This window comes from Malassezia pachydermatis (assembly GCF_001278385.1).
Source record: "Malassezia pachydermatis strain CBS 1879 chromosome Unknown scaffold10, whole genome shotgun sequence".
Classification (NCBI taxonomy): Eukaryota; Fungi; Basidiomycota; class Malasseziomycetes; order Malasseziales; family Malasseziaceae; genus Malassezia; species Malassezia pachydermatis.
The window spans coordinates 59,567-73,838 of record NW_017253147.1 but is presented as its reverse complement, the minus strand read 5'-3'; the positions used below and the strand labels follow the sequence as shown (position 1 = coordinate 73,838).

At 58.9% G+C, this 14,272-nt stretch overlaps 5 protein-coding genes across 5 annotated transcripts; 4 read left to right on the top strand and 1 right to left on the bottom strand.

The window, feature by feature from the left end:
• Positions 1–43: 43 nt before the first annotated feature.
• On the top strand, positions 44–672 carry Malapachy_0412 (hypothetical protein; the record flags this gene model as incomplete). The annotated part of the gene is made up of 2 exons (XM_018134933.1): positions 44–221; positions 254–672. 2 exons carry the CDS (start codon positions 44–46, stop codon positions 670–672), a joined length of 597 nt encoding a protein of 198 aa, XP_017990234.1.
• Positions 673–2,116: 1,444 nt separating this feature from the next.
• Malapachy_0371 (rho guanine nucleotide exchange factor gef2) lies at positions 2,117–5,669 on the bottom strand (the record flags this gene model as incomplete). Its single annotated transcript, XM_018134892.1, has 5 exons — positions 2,117–5,011; positions 5,042–5,239; positions 5,265–5,381; positions 5,410–5,534; positions 5,570–5,669. The coding sequence occupies 5 exons, from the start codon at positions 5,667–5,669 to the stop codon at positions 2,117–2,119; spliced, it is 3,435 nt and encodes a 1,144-aa protein (XP_017990281.1).
• A 165-nt stretch (positions 5,670–5,834) lies between these two features.
• Positions 5,835–7,179, top strand: Malapachy_0405 (hypothetical protein; the record flags this gene model as incomplete). The annotated part of the gene is made up of 4 exons (XM_018134926.1): positions 5,835–6,000; positions 6,032–6,167; positions 6,202–6,406; positions 6,433–7,179. The coding sequence occupies 4 exons, from the start codon at positions 5,835–5,837 to the stop codon at positions 7,177–7,179; spliced, it is 1,254 nt and encodes a 417-aa protein (XP_017990256.1).
• Positions 7,180–7,348: 169 nt separating this feature from the next.
• On the top strand, positions 7,349–12,597 carry Malapachy_0393 (cullin-associated nedd8-dissociated protein 1-like protein; the record flags this gene model as incomplete). The annotated part of the gene is made up of 9 exons (XM_018134914.1): positions 7,349–7,555; positions 7,584–7,738; positions 7,766–8,651; positions 8,980–8,994; positions 9,025–9,050; positions 9,082–9,231; positions 9,261–9,373; positions 9,400–9,681; positions 9,710–12,597. The coding sequence occupies 9 exons, from the start codon at positions 7,349–7,351 to the stop codon at positions 12,595–12,597; spliced, it is 4,722 nt and encodes a 1,573-aa protein (XP_017990309.1).
• A 112-nt stretch (positions 12,598–12,709) lies between these two features.
• Positions 12,710–14,142, top strand: Malapachy_0365 (homoserine o-acetyltransferase; the record flags this gene model as incomplete). The annotated part of the gene is made up of 2 exons (XM_018134886.1): positions 12,710–13,164; positions 13,194–14,142. The coding sequence occupies 2 exons, from the start codon at positions 12,710–12,712 to the stop codon at positions 14,140–14,142; spliced, it is 1,404 nt and encodes a 467-aa protein (XP_017990271.1).
• Positions 14,143–14,272: the final 130 nt, after the last annotated feature.

The window sequence follows — 14,272 nt, the reverse complement described above, 5'->3', positions numbered from 1 at the left end:
TAATCATACGACCGCCGCCGCTGCCGCTTGGTGGGGCCCTACCATGGCGACCAGCAGCAAGGCACACTCGCTCAAGGCGTTTTACGGACTTCATAGCGAGACACAGGCAGAGAGTGCGCAGGCGACGGAGCCCATACCGCCGCCGAAGCCTACGTTGCACGAGCTCACGACGACCAAGAACCTGCATGACCTCATGCAAATGTCCGCCGGCATGCTAGACGGTACGTACGTGTGTAGCCTACTTACGCGGCAGGGATCCGTGACTTGTACGCCGATCGGCAAAGCTTGGTCTACAATCATCACCAAGAACTTGTGGCGGCGAGCGAGACGGTCGGGCATATGCACAAAGGCATCCAAGGCCTCGCGGCCAGTCGCGCCGCGTTGGCCGACCAAGTCGCCAAAGCCACGACGCAGCCACTCACCGAGTTGGATACCGCGACACCGGCCTCGTCGCCGGGCATGATCGATTGGGCGAAGGACGTGGATGCTGTGGCGCATACACCGCTCCGTCTCCGGCAGCTCATGCACGCCAACGCTACGACGGAAGCGCAGACCGCGTACGAGGAAAGTGCGCCGGCGCTCGAGGCATGGGCGCATGCTGGCGTGGTCGGAGCGCAGGATCTGCAGCGCGAAGCGCACGAGATCGTTCGTCCGATCTCTGCGACCACATGAAGTGAAATATATATACCCGCCTATGATGTAGTGTACGTCTAGTTGAGATCGATGTTTTCCATCTCCGCACCGAGTTGGTCGTCTGTGTCGTTGTGATCGTGCGCGGCCGTGGTAGACGGCGCAGCCGACTCCCAATTTTCCTCTTTGGGGGGAAACGAGGGCGGCGGCATTGCCGTCGCATTGGCGTTGTCATTCACGTCGTTGTCGTTCGCGTCGTCGGCGTCCTTCGCATCGTCGGCGTCCTTCGCATCGTCAATCACGTCGTCGTCGTCCTTCGCGTCGTGGTTCGCGTCCTTCTCTTGGACGCGTCCCTCCTTCGCACGAGAAGCGTCCGGCTCGGCATCGTCGTCGTCCGACGCCTCGGCCTGGTGCGCCTTCGGCTCGACGCGATGTACATGCTCAGACGTCGCATCCGGAGGAGTACCGAGCAGCGCAGAGACTTGGCCTTGCACTTGCAGGGCGTTGGGCGGCATGCTATCGAGGTAGAAGGCGGAAATGTTGACCATGCTGGTGTGAGAGAGAACGCACGTACCGTTTTTGCTCCTGGCACGCAAAAAGCCAGTGAGGCTGGACGATCGGCAAGCTGAGATTCAGGGCCTTTTCGTACGCCTTCTTCTGCTCCTCGTCGCTGCTGGAGGGCGGCTGCGTGCATAGCAAGTGCGTCGTATCGATTTGGACCTGCGTCGTCCATGACGCGCCGATCGCCTCAATGACCTTCTTGGTCGCCTCGGCAAGGCGGGCCTCCGCGATAGGGCCGAGGCACACATGGATCCCATGCAGATCATCGATGGTATGCGTACGTACTGTGACTTCCTCGGACGCATAGGTGCCTGCCGACGTGTACATAATCAGCTCGAGGGTGTACTCCGTGTCCATACTCAGCCCGCTAAGTTTGGTCGTGGTGCTGGTCTTCGGGAAGGGGACTTGGGCGATCCGCTCGCCATTGCGGATCACATCAAGGGAAAACAGATCGGCGGTGGCCAGATTGAGGCGGTCCCACTCGAGCGTCAGCGTGGTTTGTGTCACACTGCGAATACGCAGCACAGGCGCTGCGGTCAGAGGCCATAGCGGTACGTACGTGATGGACTGTTGACGCCATACACTTGCAAGATCTCATCCTGCAGCCCAATAAACTCTTCGCGCTTCTTCTGCTCGTCCGCCTCGTTGCGCGTCACTTGAATGTCCACGACGCTGCCGAGCGTGACGCCCCGCGGAAGAAGGAGCGAGGGAAACTCGATCAACGAGGCCCGCTCGCCTATCAAGATGGCCTGGAGGTAAGGGCCGGCCAGAAATACCTACAATCCCCGCATCTGGCTGTCAGCGAACGGGACGACCTACCTAGTTTCCCCACCGCAAACGTAAACTTCGTCGGCTCGTTGTCGCCCATGATGGTGGAGCTACTGGAAAGTGGAGGATCGAAACCAAGACTTGTTACTACGATGCACTATGAATCCCCCATCACATTGTGGAGACGCAGCGCACGGTTCTCGGTGCGCAACGCGCTGATCTCTTCCTTGGCCTCGATCAGCTCCTTGCGCAGCAACTCGATTTCGTCGTGCGCTGGCCGGAAACTGTGCTGGTACAACTTCCCAAGCTCTTCATTAAACACATGGTACAACTCGGCATTCTCGCGCCGCGCATCCTTCTCCAGCTCCTTGAGCGACATGCACCGCTTCGTCAGCTTCTGGATCTGCAGGCGCAGCGGCAGAATCGCATTCAGCTGGTCCTGGATGTCCGTGTACTCCTCGCGCGTGAGATGCACACGGTCGTCATGCTCGGGCTGCGCGAGACGCAGGGAGGCCAGCTCCATTTGGTTGTCTTCGTACGCGCGCTCCATATCCGTCCAGGAATAGTTGAGCTGCTTGACAGCCTGCTTAAACTGCGCCCAGTCCTGCGCCCACTCGGCTGTCTGCTTCGCTGGTCGATAGCGGCGCAACAGTGTGATCTGGTGATTCAGGTGCTTGATCGCCTCCCGCATCCCGACGTTCTCGCGTGTGTCAGGCAGGAGCGAGACATCCTCGGACGGCATCGGCACGCGCACCCGCAGCGAGCGATCAAGGTCCGACGTCGCCACGTTCTGGCCGTCTTCTTCCGGCACCGTAGACAGTGCGCCGTACGAGATATCCAGCGGCGCCGGCACAATTTCCGCCTGTTTCGGCTCGGTCGTCGGGCCCAGACCGGCATGCACAATCGGCTGCTGCCGCGGAGCGACTTGGATGTGCTCCAGTAGAGGCCGCAGCATCGCCTGCATCTCTTCTTCTGTGACTTGGTAGTCACGCAGCTTCGCCGTGTCCTTGCCCGGCACCGCAGGCGGCACCTCGTCGGCCTCGGCCTCAGCCTCCGCCGCCTCGCTGGGTGTCGTGGGCGCCGAGTCGGCCAACGAAGCACGCTCGTCCATCGCGTCCACGTCCTCTGGCACTGTCGCAGTCGCAGTTGCAGTCGCAGTCGCAGACGACGTGGACGTGGATGTGGACATCTCGTCCTCCGCCATGCTCTGCGCTGCGGCCGCCGCCGCCTCGTCGGGACGTGCGGCGTCGGCTGTACTGTGCGTCGCAGCAGACACGTCGGCCCCATCCGACTTGGTCGCCAAAGAGGCATCGGCCGCAGCACGCACGTCCGGCATCTCGTCGTCCTCTTCGCCAGGCTTCGCCGGCTCCGGAAGGATGGGCGACGGATGCGAGACGGCACTTTGATCGTGGAAGGGATTCGGGAGATCCAGCGTGTCGTCCGCATACATACTCAGCTGCGTATGACTCTTGCGTGTCGGCGTACCGACCTCTGACATGGCGGCATCGTCGGTCAGAGCGTCCGCCTTCTTATCAGCCAGCGGCGTCTCGTGCATCGCGACGTTTTCAGAGCCGTGCGACGCGCCACGTACCGCCCGACGCTTCGGCGACTCGACATTGCTTACGTCGGCCAAGGGGCCACTTCGCTTGCGTGTCGCGGCGAGAGCAGTCGAGCTCTGCCGCTCCGACTCTTGCATCGCTTCCAAACTCGACTGGATACTCGCGCGGATCCGATCGCTCACGAGACTACGTGCGCGATGCACACCCGGCACAGCGCGGCGCTCGCCACGAAGGGGCTTGGAACGTGGAAGCGCGGCTTTCGTAGGCACCAACGCGGCCGGCGTAGGAGCTGGCGCCTCCGGCAATGGCGGGATCGTAGGGAGGACCAGCAAGTCGGCACACACACGAGGCACATCGCGCAGCGAGCACAGCGCGCGACGTGTCTTGATACCCCAGTCGCGCGAAATGGTCACGGTGCAGGCATCGACCTCGTCCTTCAGATCCAGCGCCACGCAGATCTCGTTGGACCGCTTGTACGTCTCCAAGAGCCTCGAGTCGGTGGCGCCAATGTACAGCAGCAGACGCTCTTTGGCCTCCAGGCGCTGGTACTGCGAACGAGTGTACAACGTCCAGAACATCGTCAGCGGTCCACACGCCGAGATGGACGTGCTCTCACGCACGGCCAGCGACGTGCCGCGGGCGCGGTGGACCGCCTGAGCACGCCACAAACACTCAAGGAACAGCGCAATGTGCGAGCCATCCGTGTCGGGCATCGCATCCACAAAGCGACGAAGCAGCACTTTGTTGTTGCTGCCACGCAGCGTACGCTCAAACACAAACTGGAGCTCACGCGAGGTCTCGCTCGTGGCGCAGACATCCATCAAGTCAACCATCCCGGCAAACGTCAAGTCCGACCGTTTGGACTGCGTCGGTGCACTTTGGTACGATGTACGCATGCGCTCGGCCAGCGCGTCAGGGTCATGCACGCCGAGCAACAAATGGGTCGGCGTACGTGAATGACGCTGGACGAGGACCAGCACATCGGTAAACACAAGCAGCGCCAACGACGAGCGAGAGCGGCGGCCCAGCACGGAGCCCAGCGTCGTGAACACCTTGGACGGCGCCGTCTCAGACGTCGGCTCGTCCACATCAATGCATCCCAGCAATTCACGGCCGGGACTCGAGAGTTCCGGCGGGAAGCGATTGATCGTGCGCTGGCAGCTCCACAGCACCGCTGCTTGACGCTCCCCCTCGCTCAGGCGTCGCGACGCAATGATCGTCGCGACGGCCGATGCGTCCTGCAGCTGCTGGGCTTGCGTCGATTCTGTAGGATAGTGCTTGAGAAGGTTGCTGATCAGCAGCTGATACCGAGGAATACGCTGCATAGGCTCGATCATCAGCTCACGCAAGCCGGCATTCCCGAGGTCATGCGTCGAGTGCTGCGTCCGCTCAATGTACTCGCGGAAGCCACGGTGCTTGAGCATCTGGTTGTACGTATGCTGCGCACGCTCAAAGTGGGCCGAGTAGGCGACGTAGCAGTCGAACATGTGCATCTACTGTTAGTATGTAGGTCGGCCACGTACATTGCGCAGAAGGATATCGCCTACCACGGAGGCCAGCTGCTGCGGTCCCTGCTCGTATTCCACCTCCAGCTCCACCAGCATCATCTTGTTCGCCGCGAGGATATCGCCCACATTGCTGAAGATCGCCTCGGCCTCCTTGCTGGGAATGATCTGTGTATCTTTGTCCTTGGCCAACTGCAGAAGCGGCGTAGCGTATCGCTGCTGTGAGTAGACTAGAACATACGTTGTACAACGCCTCCAAACGGGCCACATAGCTGCGCTCCGTCGTCATGAGCTCGGCTAGGGCATACTCCAACGCCTTGGTCACTTTCACGTCGCCATTGGAAAACACGCTCGCCGTCTGTGTCAGAGCTCCACTCTCTACATACCTCGCTCACCACCGGGCTCGGCTCACCACGTAGGCCCGTCAGCCCGGCCTTCTTGTCTTCGTCGGGATGCGACGATGCATACACTTGCTGGCCCAGCTGATGAAGCAGGACTTCCAGGCGAGGCACTGTGTCGTCAGCCAGACACACCACCAACACATACCCTGACTCTTAGCCAAGTCGTTCAGTACCACGTCACAGAGGTACGAAACGAGAGGGCCCTTCGGCATGCCATGCCGACTGCGGGCCGCGTCCATCGACATCGTGGCTCCACGTACGCACGAAACACCGAGGGCGTCCAAAGCAACACCAACGCGACGCGCCGATATGATCACGTGACTTGCCCCACGTGGAGGTAGGCCGCTCGCGCACGCTACGACCGAGGAGGCACCGACCACCGTAGTACGTTGTCCCTGAGCGTGTGCATTATGTCCACACCACCTCTGCCACCGCCGCAGCACAAAGACAATCCATCGGTACCGGAGCGTAAAGCGAAGGAAAAGAGCCGGTGGCAGGTCTGGGGCGAGTCCGTGGCCAACAAGGGCGTTGCAATCAACGATTGGGCTGCAGGATATGCCAACTCCGCATCGAAGCGTACGTACCCACGCTCGCACTCATGCCACAGGGTTGGGAGCGGAACGGTTCTGGCCGTCGTCGAACGATTTTCCCGAGGAAGTGGAAAAGTGTGTGCGGATTCTCCGCACGTTCACGGAAGAGGGCATCGCCGTGCGTCAAGATAAGAAGAGCTCCCCCATTGTCAAGTACGTGGAGACACATCCTAGCTCACATCGCCAGAAAAAAAATCCCGCCCCAGGTCATTCGCGATGCCAAAGGCATCTGTATCTATACCAGTATGAAGTCGGCCTTGGCGCCCTTCGGTGGTATGAATGGCACAGGTCTCCTGCTGGGCCGCCTGCCTGATGGCTCGTGGTCGCCGCCGTCGTGTATCTGCCCCAACTACTATTCGGCCGGTTTTGTGATCGGTCTAGATATCGTGGATGTGCGTATGCGCCTTACTAATGCCAGATCATCCTGATTATCAACACGGAGGAAATGCTCAATTCGTTCCGGACACACAAGTTCGCCATCACCGCCGAGACGGTGGTCTCGTCCGGCCCGCTGGGCACGCCGCTGAACAGCAGCTTGGACATCAAGACCAAGATCTCGCCCATCTACTCGTACGTGAACTCACGTGGCTTCTACGCTGGCATTGAAGTAACGGGCCAGGCGTTCTTGGACCGATTCGACGAGAACGAACGTGTATACTACTGGCCTGGCATCAAGGCTGGCGATATTCTGGACGGCAAGGTGAAAATCCCAGAAGCGGCAGAGCCTCTGTACCGTGCTTTGCGCGAGGCCGAGTACGGTGTAGCTCAAGCCGGCGAGCTGGAAAAGATAGAGTACCTACGATCGATGCCTACCGGCCCGAATAACAATGAGGCATGGGAAGAGACTTTGGGCACACTGAAGGAAGGTGAACACATTCATTTGCCCCCCACGCCCGAGCAGATGGAAGCGATGGAGCGAGCAGGCATTAAGGACGAGTTCGACGAGGCACTCGAGCGGAAAGAAAAGGAAGAAATCCGTCGCTTACCGCCGCCACCATCCCATCCCTCTGTATCACGACAGCGGCAAGCCAGTGGGACACGGAGCCTGCCACCTGTGGACGTCGAGGTGAAGGCCGTGACCACCGCGGAGAAGACGCCCCTGTCGTCTGAGACAGACAACGCGGACGCTGCCAAGATAGTGACTGAGACGGAGACTACGATATAAATAGAACGTCCATAGACCTTCCTACGATGGGACCCACTCTCCTGCCGATATAGGGACGACGAGACGACGATACGTAGCACCGCTGCGAAGGTGGCAGAAACGTGGAGTTGCCGAAAAAAAAAGATGCAAGGCTTTGCACCTCCACTCTTACCTACCTTTTCCACGACCGATGGTCGACGAAAAAAGGGCCAGTATGGGTGCCCAGCTGCCCAATGCTCGTATCTTTGTGGGAGAGTCTACAGGACGCATCAAGGCACTGTATACCCGAAGCAATTCGTACGAAGAGATCAAAGTGTCTGGCTCGAAATACGGCCCAGGCATGGCATGCCAGGCGCTAGTGTGCAAAAGGATGCCGTGGGACGAACCACGTTGTGTGGTACGTATGCGGCGAGGACTTACCACAGATGGCCGTCGCACGTAAGAATTCTACGATTGATTTGATAGCTGCGCCCCGCGTTGGTGGCGACGACGATAAAACAGGCACGCTGCTGTGCACCATCAAAGAGACACGTATGCGTGTCGGCGTAGAACGATGGGTCGGCTTGGCATGGACAGAGACGTACGTATGTCCTTCACTAACGCCCAGGGGCCTCTTCTCGTGTACATCCGGTGGCTTCTTCCGCTACGTACCGCTTCTGTCCTATCAAAGTATGGACGAATTGGCAGCCGCTTCCACGGAGGAACTGGAAGAACGTGCTTGTACGTGGTCTGTAGCGAGTCCGCTGCACCATGTAGCATTTTACCCCCCGTCATCCACCTCCCCCACGCATTTTGTGTATGGTGGTGAGCAAGTCTTGTTGTCGGTATGGGATATTTCAAGCACCCTCGCGCATTACACAGGGCAGACGACGTTGGCCAACACAGAAGAAAAAGGGGAGGAGACTGTACAGACAGGAAAGAAGCGAGCGTCGTCCTCCAAGGGCGGTAAGCAACGTGAACTGCTCCCTGGCGAAGTGTGGCGTGCGAAAAATCTGCCCAACGACCATCTATCGCTAGCGCGGCCACCTCTAATTCACGCCATTGGCTTCCTGCCGCCGTCGACCGAGGAGCCCGCTTCCTGGGACACGATGCATGTGGTCGTAGGCACCAAGGACGGAATCTTGCGGACCTATCAGCCCAGCAAGAAACCGCGGCATACCCACGAGTGGCAAGTCCTCCCCAAAAACCAAGGATCGGTGCGTGTCTTGCATGTGAGTGAATGTGAGAAGGCCATCTTCGTTGGCGATACAGCGCGGCACCTGTCCATGGTAGATGCAAGTACAGGTCGTGTCCTGTTCCAATACAAGGACATTACCGGCACACTAACGGATGTCTTGACCATCCAACCACAAGGCGCTGCTTCTCCGTTGGTCGTCGGTGCTTCGTTGGACCATCTCATTCGCATCTTTGATACGGGCGAAGCCTACGGCAAGGGACAAAGGCGTCGTGGCACGATGTTGCAGCAGTGTTTCACCGGTGTGGAACACGGCATGGTGCTGGCACAAGATCCGCAGCGTAGCGTGGATGATGCACCTTCCGACGTGGAAGCGGAAGACGACGAAGTCTGGGATCATATGGCCACGATCGGGAAAGACACCTCGACCCAGGATACCTCAGGGAACGACGAGGAAGATGATGATGTCGACGATGTCGACGACGACGACGACGACGATGAAGGCGAAGACACTCGCACGCAACGCGCCGGAAAACGCCATCGTCGTAACCCATAGGGCGTAAGTAGAAGTGGAGGTCCCGGCCAACCTGCGACGCATCGTACCTTGCGCTTTTGACACGATGGGGGTGAGCAGTACAAATGTGCAGGCGCTCTTGGACAAGGTAGGTGCCAAGTTGCACGCTTAGATCTAGATGAAATCCACAGATTCCGACTTGCGGTATGCATACGTCGATTCTCTCACAGTCTAGATATATGGCACTGAACGATTTGGTGTCAACGCTATCGCAGACTTATGCATACCACCCGTTGGACGAAAAGACAGAGCCAGCGGTCGTAGCACAGACCCTGGCATTGCTAGGCGATACGAATTCGGAGGTGAAGAACATGGCTGTGACGACGTACGTGGTGTGCCTGCTTACTTGCGCAGACTCGGCACATGTACACTGAAGGTTCGGCCTACGAGCTTTGCTGCGATTTTAGAGGCATTGTGCAAGGCTGCTCGCTCAAGCGACGAAGAAGAGCGTGATATCGGATGCCTAGGTATGCTCTAGACATGCTAATCTTAGCACTGCGGACCATGATGACAGAGGTGGCTAAGGCTGGGGAGAAAGCGACAAGCAGCAGCGAAAAGGTGGTCCAAGCGCTTGTGCCACAGCTCACAGAGCAAGTGGAATCAACGACAGATGGCTTACAGACGAGTGCGTTGGACTCGATGAATGATTTGGTGTACCACCTCGGCAAGGTCATCGCAGGCCAGCCAGCGTGGGAGCAATCGGTGGCCGAAACGTGGCTGACGCACATGGCCGACCGACGTGCTGCCGTGGTGCGCCGAGCCATCCAAGGTCTAGGTACGTGTGGGTATTTTGCTAATGATAGGCACATTGTCCCATGTGTGCAGTACCTCGACCATGTCCGCGATGGTAACGCGAGGTCTGGCAGGGCTCCATCCGCCCTTTACGACGGAGGCGGCGTCCGTACAACTGCTTGGCACGTTGGCTCGCGAAGTGCCTCAGCGTTTGGTACAGAATGGATCCCAGTATGCCTATGATCTGTTGGAAGCGTTGCAGCGAGCAGATGAAAAAGAGGACTCGGAAGACTTTCGTGAGTCGTGCCTATCGGCTTTGCAAGCGTTGGTCCGTGGATGTGTGAGTGAACACGATACCTTGCATGCCATTTTGGATGCAGCGGCTGCGCAAGCTACGTATGATCCGAACAGGATGGAAGGCATGGACGACGATGGCGATGAGGATATCGATGACGACGACGACGACGATCTCCTGGACGAAATGTCAGACGACGACGACTTGTCGTGGCGTGTTCGTCGAAATGCATGCCGTCTGATTGACGAAATTTTTACCGACCATGCTCACTTTGTTACCTCCTCAGCAGCCTACATGTGTGCGACACTGGCCTCGCGTTTGAATGAGAGAGAAGAGACCGTGCGTACAGAAGCACTCAGTGCGCTGGTCCATGTACTCCAAGTCTCGCCGGATGCTATCTCGTCGCACAGCCATATCGTTCCGACCGTGTGTGCATGGCGTGGCTCTACCCTGCAGCTGGCTGCATTGGAAGCGGTGGCGCAGATGGCATCGATCTTGGGCCCTTCGCTGCCCATGCCTGAAAAAGCCTTGGAGTTGGCCCTGGGAGCAATGAAAGATGCCCAGCAGCATGGACGTCCTATGGCAGGGGCTGTGCTGTTGCGGCACCTGTGCACCTCAGTCCCGGGCGTAGTGCAGTCCCAAGCGCCGAGGGCAGCTGCGGCGTTGGCGGCGATGATGGCATCGACGCACCACCGTACTGTGATGGAAGCATTGACCACAGCCACCAGCTTTCTGCAGTACGTGGCACCGAGCGATCCAAGTTGCGCGTATGAACTGTGCGACGTGGTGGGTACTCGCTTGGCACAGACAGACACAGACGCATCGGTCCGTGATGCCTGCTTGGTTGCCGTGGATGTAGCACTGTGCACGCTAGCCACGGCACTGGGACCACGGATGGAGCAGATGCTGGCGTTAGTCTACACACGCCTCACGCAGGAGATGACACGAGCTCGATGCATCCAGGTGGTACAGGATGTAATGACCAGCGTCTCGCTGCGTGACGTGGCAGTGGTCCAGGCCTTTGCACGTGAATGCCTCGCGCCGTTGGCGGAAGCGACGCGACGCGCTGATGTGGGTGTGATGGCTCTCCACGCGCTGCACAGCATAGCCAAGCAACTCCAACAAGAAGCGCAGCCTACGGTACTTCAAGTGCTAGCGCTGGGCAGCCCGCCAGCCGAAGCCGCTACGCTAGCGCCCACATTGATGCTAGCCGAGTGGGCGGTGCAGCATGACCCACGCGTGGCACGTACGGTGGCGGACACCATCCTGCCGTCTCTACTGCCGCAACTGGCACAGATCTCGTCCTCGGCCCTCGATGCGCTATGTGCTCTGCTGACATCGCTTGCGTCCGCCGAAGACGCCATTGCACCTGCTCTGGTTGGCGCATTGGAACGGGCATGGGAGTCGCAAGGCACAGATCGCAGTGCTCAGACGCCACGTATGTTTGCACGATGCCTCTGTGCGGCGGCCGTGGCCAGCGAGGCACTGCCATCCGTCCTGGGGCGCGTCGAGGTCCTGATCCAGTCGCCCGAGCAGGCACCACAGACGCTTGGATACTACACGGTGGGCGAACTAGGCCGCCAAGGCATGCTAGCGGGGTGGCCTGACGCTTCGGCGATCTTTGCCAAAGCAAAGCAAAGCGACGTGCCAGGGCGATTGGTCGCTATGGGCGGTATGCTACTAGGCGATGCGCAATTCCTCTCATCGCTTTTGCACGCGATGCGCGAAGATGATGGCGAGGCGGTGCAAATCTTGCGCGAAGCATTGCTGATGGCCCCTGATGCCCAAGTGCGGGAATGGGCGCCGCAGGTATGGCCCAGTCTCACATCGATGCCCCTCGCTGAGGTCGCACCAGACGCCTGTGCCGACTGCATAGCGCGCATCGTGCTGGAAGACCCGGCTCGGTTTGCAGAGGTGGTGCCCTTGGTGCAGGCATCGGAGGCCAGTGTGCGTGTGATGGCGCTGAATGCACTGCGCTCCATGTACTCGTTGGACCGTATACATACGCTGGATGCCATGCTTCATGCACATGTGGGTGTATTTGTAGCGGCGCTGGGCGATGCAGATTTGCGTGTACGTCGTGCGGCTGTTATGGCGCTGCGCGCTGGTATCAACAGTCGTGCGGATCTACTCTCGATGTACTCCCATCAGATCCTTCCACTGCTGTACGAGGCTACGTGGGAGCGGGAAGAACTCAAGCGCAAGGTGCTTATGGGGCCGTTCACTGTCATTCAGGATGACGGCTTGGATCTGCGCAAGAATGCATACGAGACTCTGCTTACGTTGATGGATGCGCATTGGGCCGGCCTGCATGTCGTCGACATGGTCCAATGTGTCGTCCGCGCATTGAAAGACGACGACAGTGTCAAGCTGCTAGGATGTCTCATGATGGTCCGCTTGACAGACCTCGCGGGCCAAGGGCTGCTAGGTCAGGTGGATGACGTCGTAGCGCCTTTGCAAGCGATTCTCAGCCGTAAGCTGCGCGACAATGCGACCAAGCAAGAAGTCGAAAAGTTCAACGAGCTCATTCATGCAGCGCTACGTGTGCTGGTCCACCTGGCGCCATGCGCGTCGGCCTGCCCTGCCTTGCACGACCTGCTTGCCCATACGCGTACCTCGGCCCATGCGGAGACTCTCCTCCACATGGAAGAAGACCTGCCATAGACGAGCCCAGTGACGATGCACGTGCTACATAGATGCATCGGAGTCAAATCACGTCTTGCGTGCATATCGCCAGCCGTCGCACGTCCATCTTGCCTACGTACGACAACCAGGGATGAGCAACGTCTTTGAGATTCCCGGGCCAACCTCGCCATTGGCGGTAAACCTGACACAGCGCTACCTTGTGGTCCCCAGCTTCACGCTGGAAAGTGGCGAGGAGCTGCGTAATGTGCCTATCGCTTTCAAAACGTGGGGAGAGCTAAATAGCGAACGCAACAATGCCGTGTTGGTATGCCATCCTATCTCAGGGCATGCGGATACAGCAGAGTGGTGGTCGCCTCTCTTTGGCGATGGAAAAGTTCTGGACCCGTCCAAGTACTTTGTCGTGAGCTGCAATGCCATTGGCTCGCCATACGGATCGCTCAGCCCGCTCACGCGTAAGGGCGGCGAGGATATCGCGGCCGATGGAACGTGGACATGCTCGCCCCATGTGCATGCACCTATGGAGCAAGACACGCAGATTTGGTGGGGCTCGGACCTGCCACACTCTACGATTCGAGATGATGTTCAGTACGTATCTGATGCCTCATTGACAACAGTCTCCAAAAGATTGTCCTCGACTACCTCGGCATTGAGCAGCTGGCGCTCGTGACAGGTGGATCGATGGGTGGCTGCACCAGTTTGGAATGGCCACTGTGCTACCCCGTAAAGCAACCGGCCTCGGACGACGCGCTTACCAAGCCGTTCCCCTCGGGCAGCGAGCCGTACGTGAAGGCCATTGCGATACTGGCCGCGCCGCCGCATCAGTCAGCCTGGTGCATTTCGTGGTGCGAGATTCAGCGCAAGACAATTGAAGCGGATACGCGCTACCAAAACGGGCACTATCTCCTGCGCGAGCCGCCGAACAATGGATTGGCAGCAGCGCGTATGTGTGCCCTCCTTACCTACCGCCAGCCGCACAGCTTTGAACGTCGGTTCAGCCGGCTGCGCGGAAAAGAAAACTTGAGCGGCGCAGCGCCTAAGCAGGAAGAGTCGCAGGCCTCGTCGCTCATGGAAGAAGGAGGCGACGAAGATGACATGGGTGATGTCTCCTCCATCAAGCAGGCGCAGGCGCGTGAGCAGTATGCTGTGCAGTCATATCTGCATCATCACGGCGCTAAATTTATTCAGCGCTTCGATGCGAACTGCTACATCCATCTATCGGACAAACTCGATGCGTACGATGTAGCGCGTGACCGAAACGCCTGGGTCCAGAAGGGGACGGGCGATAACGATACCCTGCGTAGTGTGCTGCAGTACTTGGGCACATCCCCTGTGGCGCCGCATGTGCTCATTGCCTCTGTGACATCAGATATGCTGTACACGCCGGAGGAGCAACAACTCATGCACGAATGCATTCCCCACTCGGAGTTGGTCAAGGTAGAATCGGCGGAAGGCCACGACGGTTTCCTAATTGAGTACCCGCAGATCGCCAAGGCCATGCAATCGTTCTTGGACCGCATTCATTTGCCGCACCCCGCCGCGACGGCCACGGCTGCCTCCTCCTAAGTAGAGCACGCAGACACACACCTCCACACAAATCGCTCGTAGGCTCGGTTGTCCTCGCTCTTTTCGTTCGTCCCTTGATGTACTGCTTGCGGTGGTGGTTGCCTGTGTTCCTCTTGCCCTTTCCCGCTGC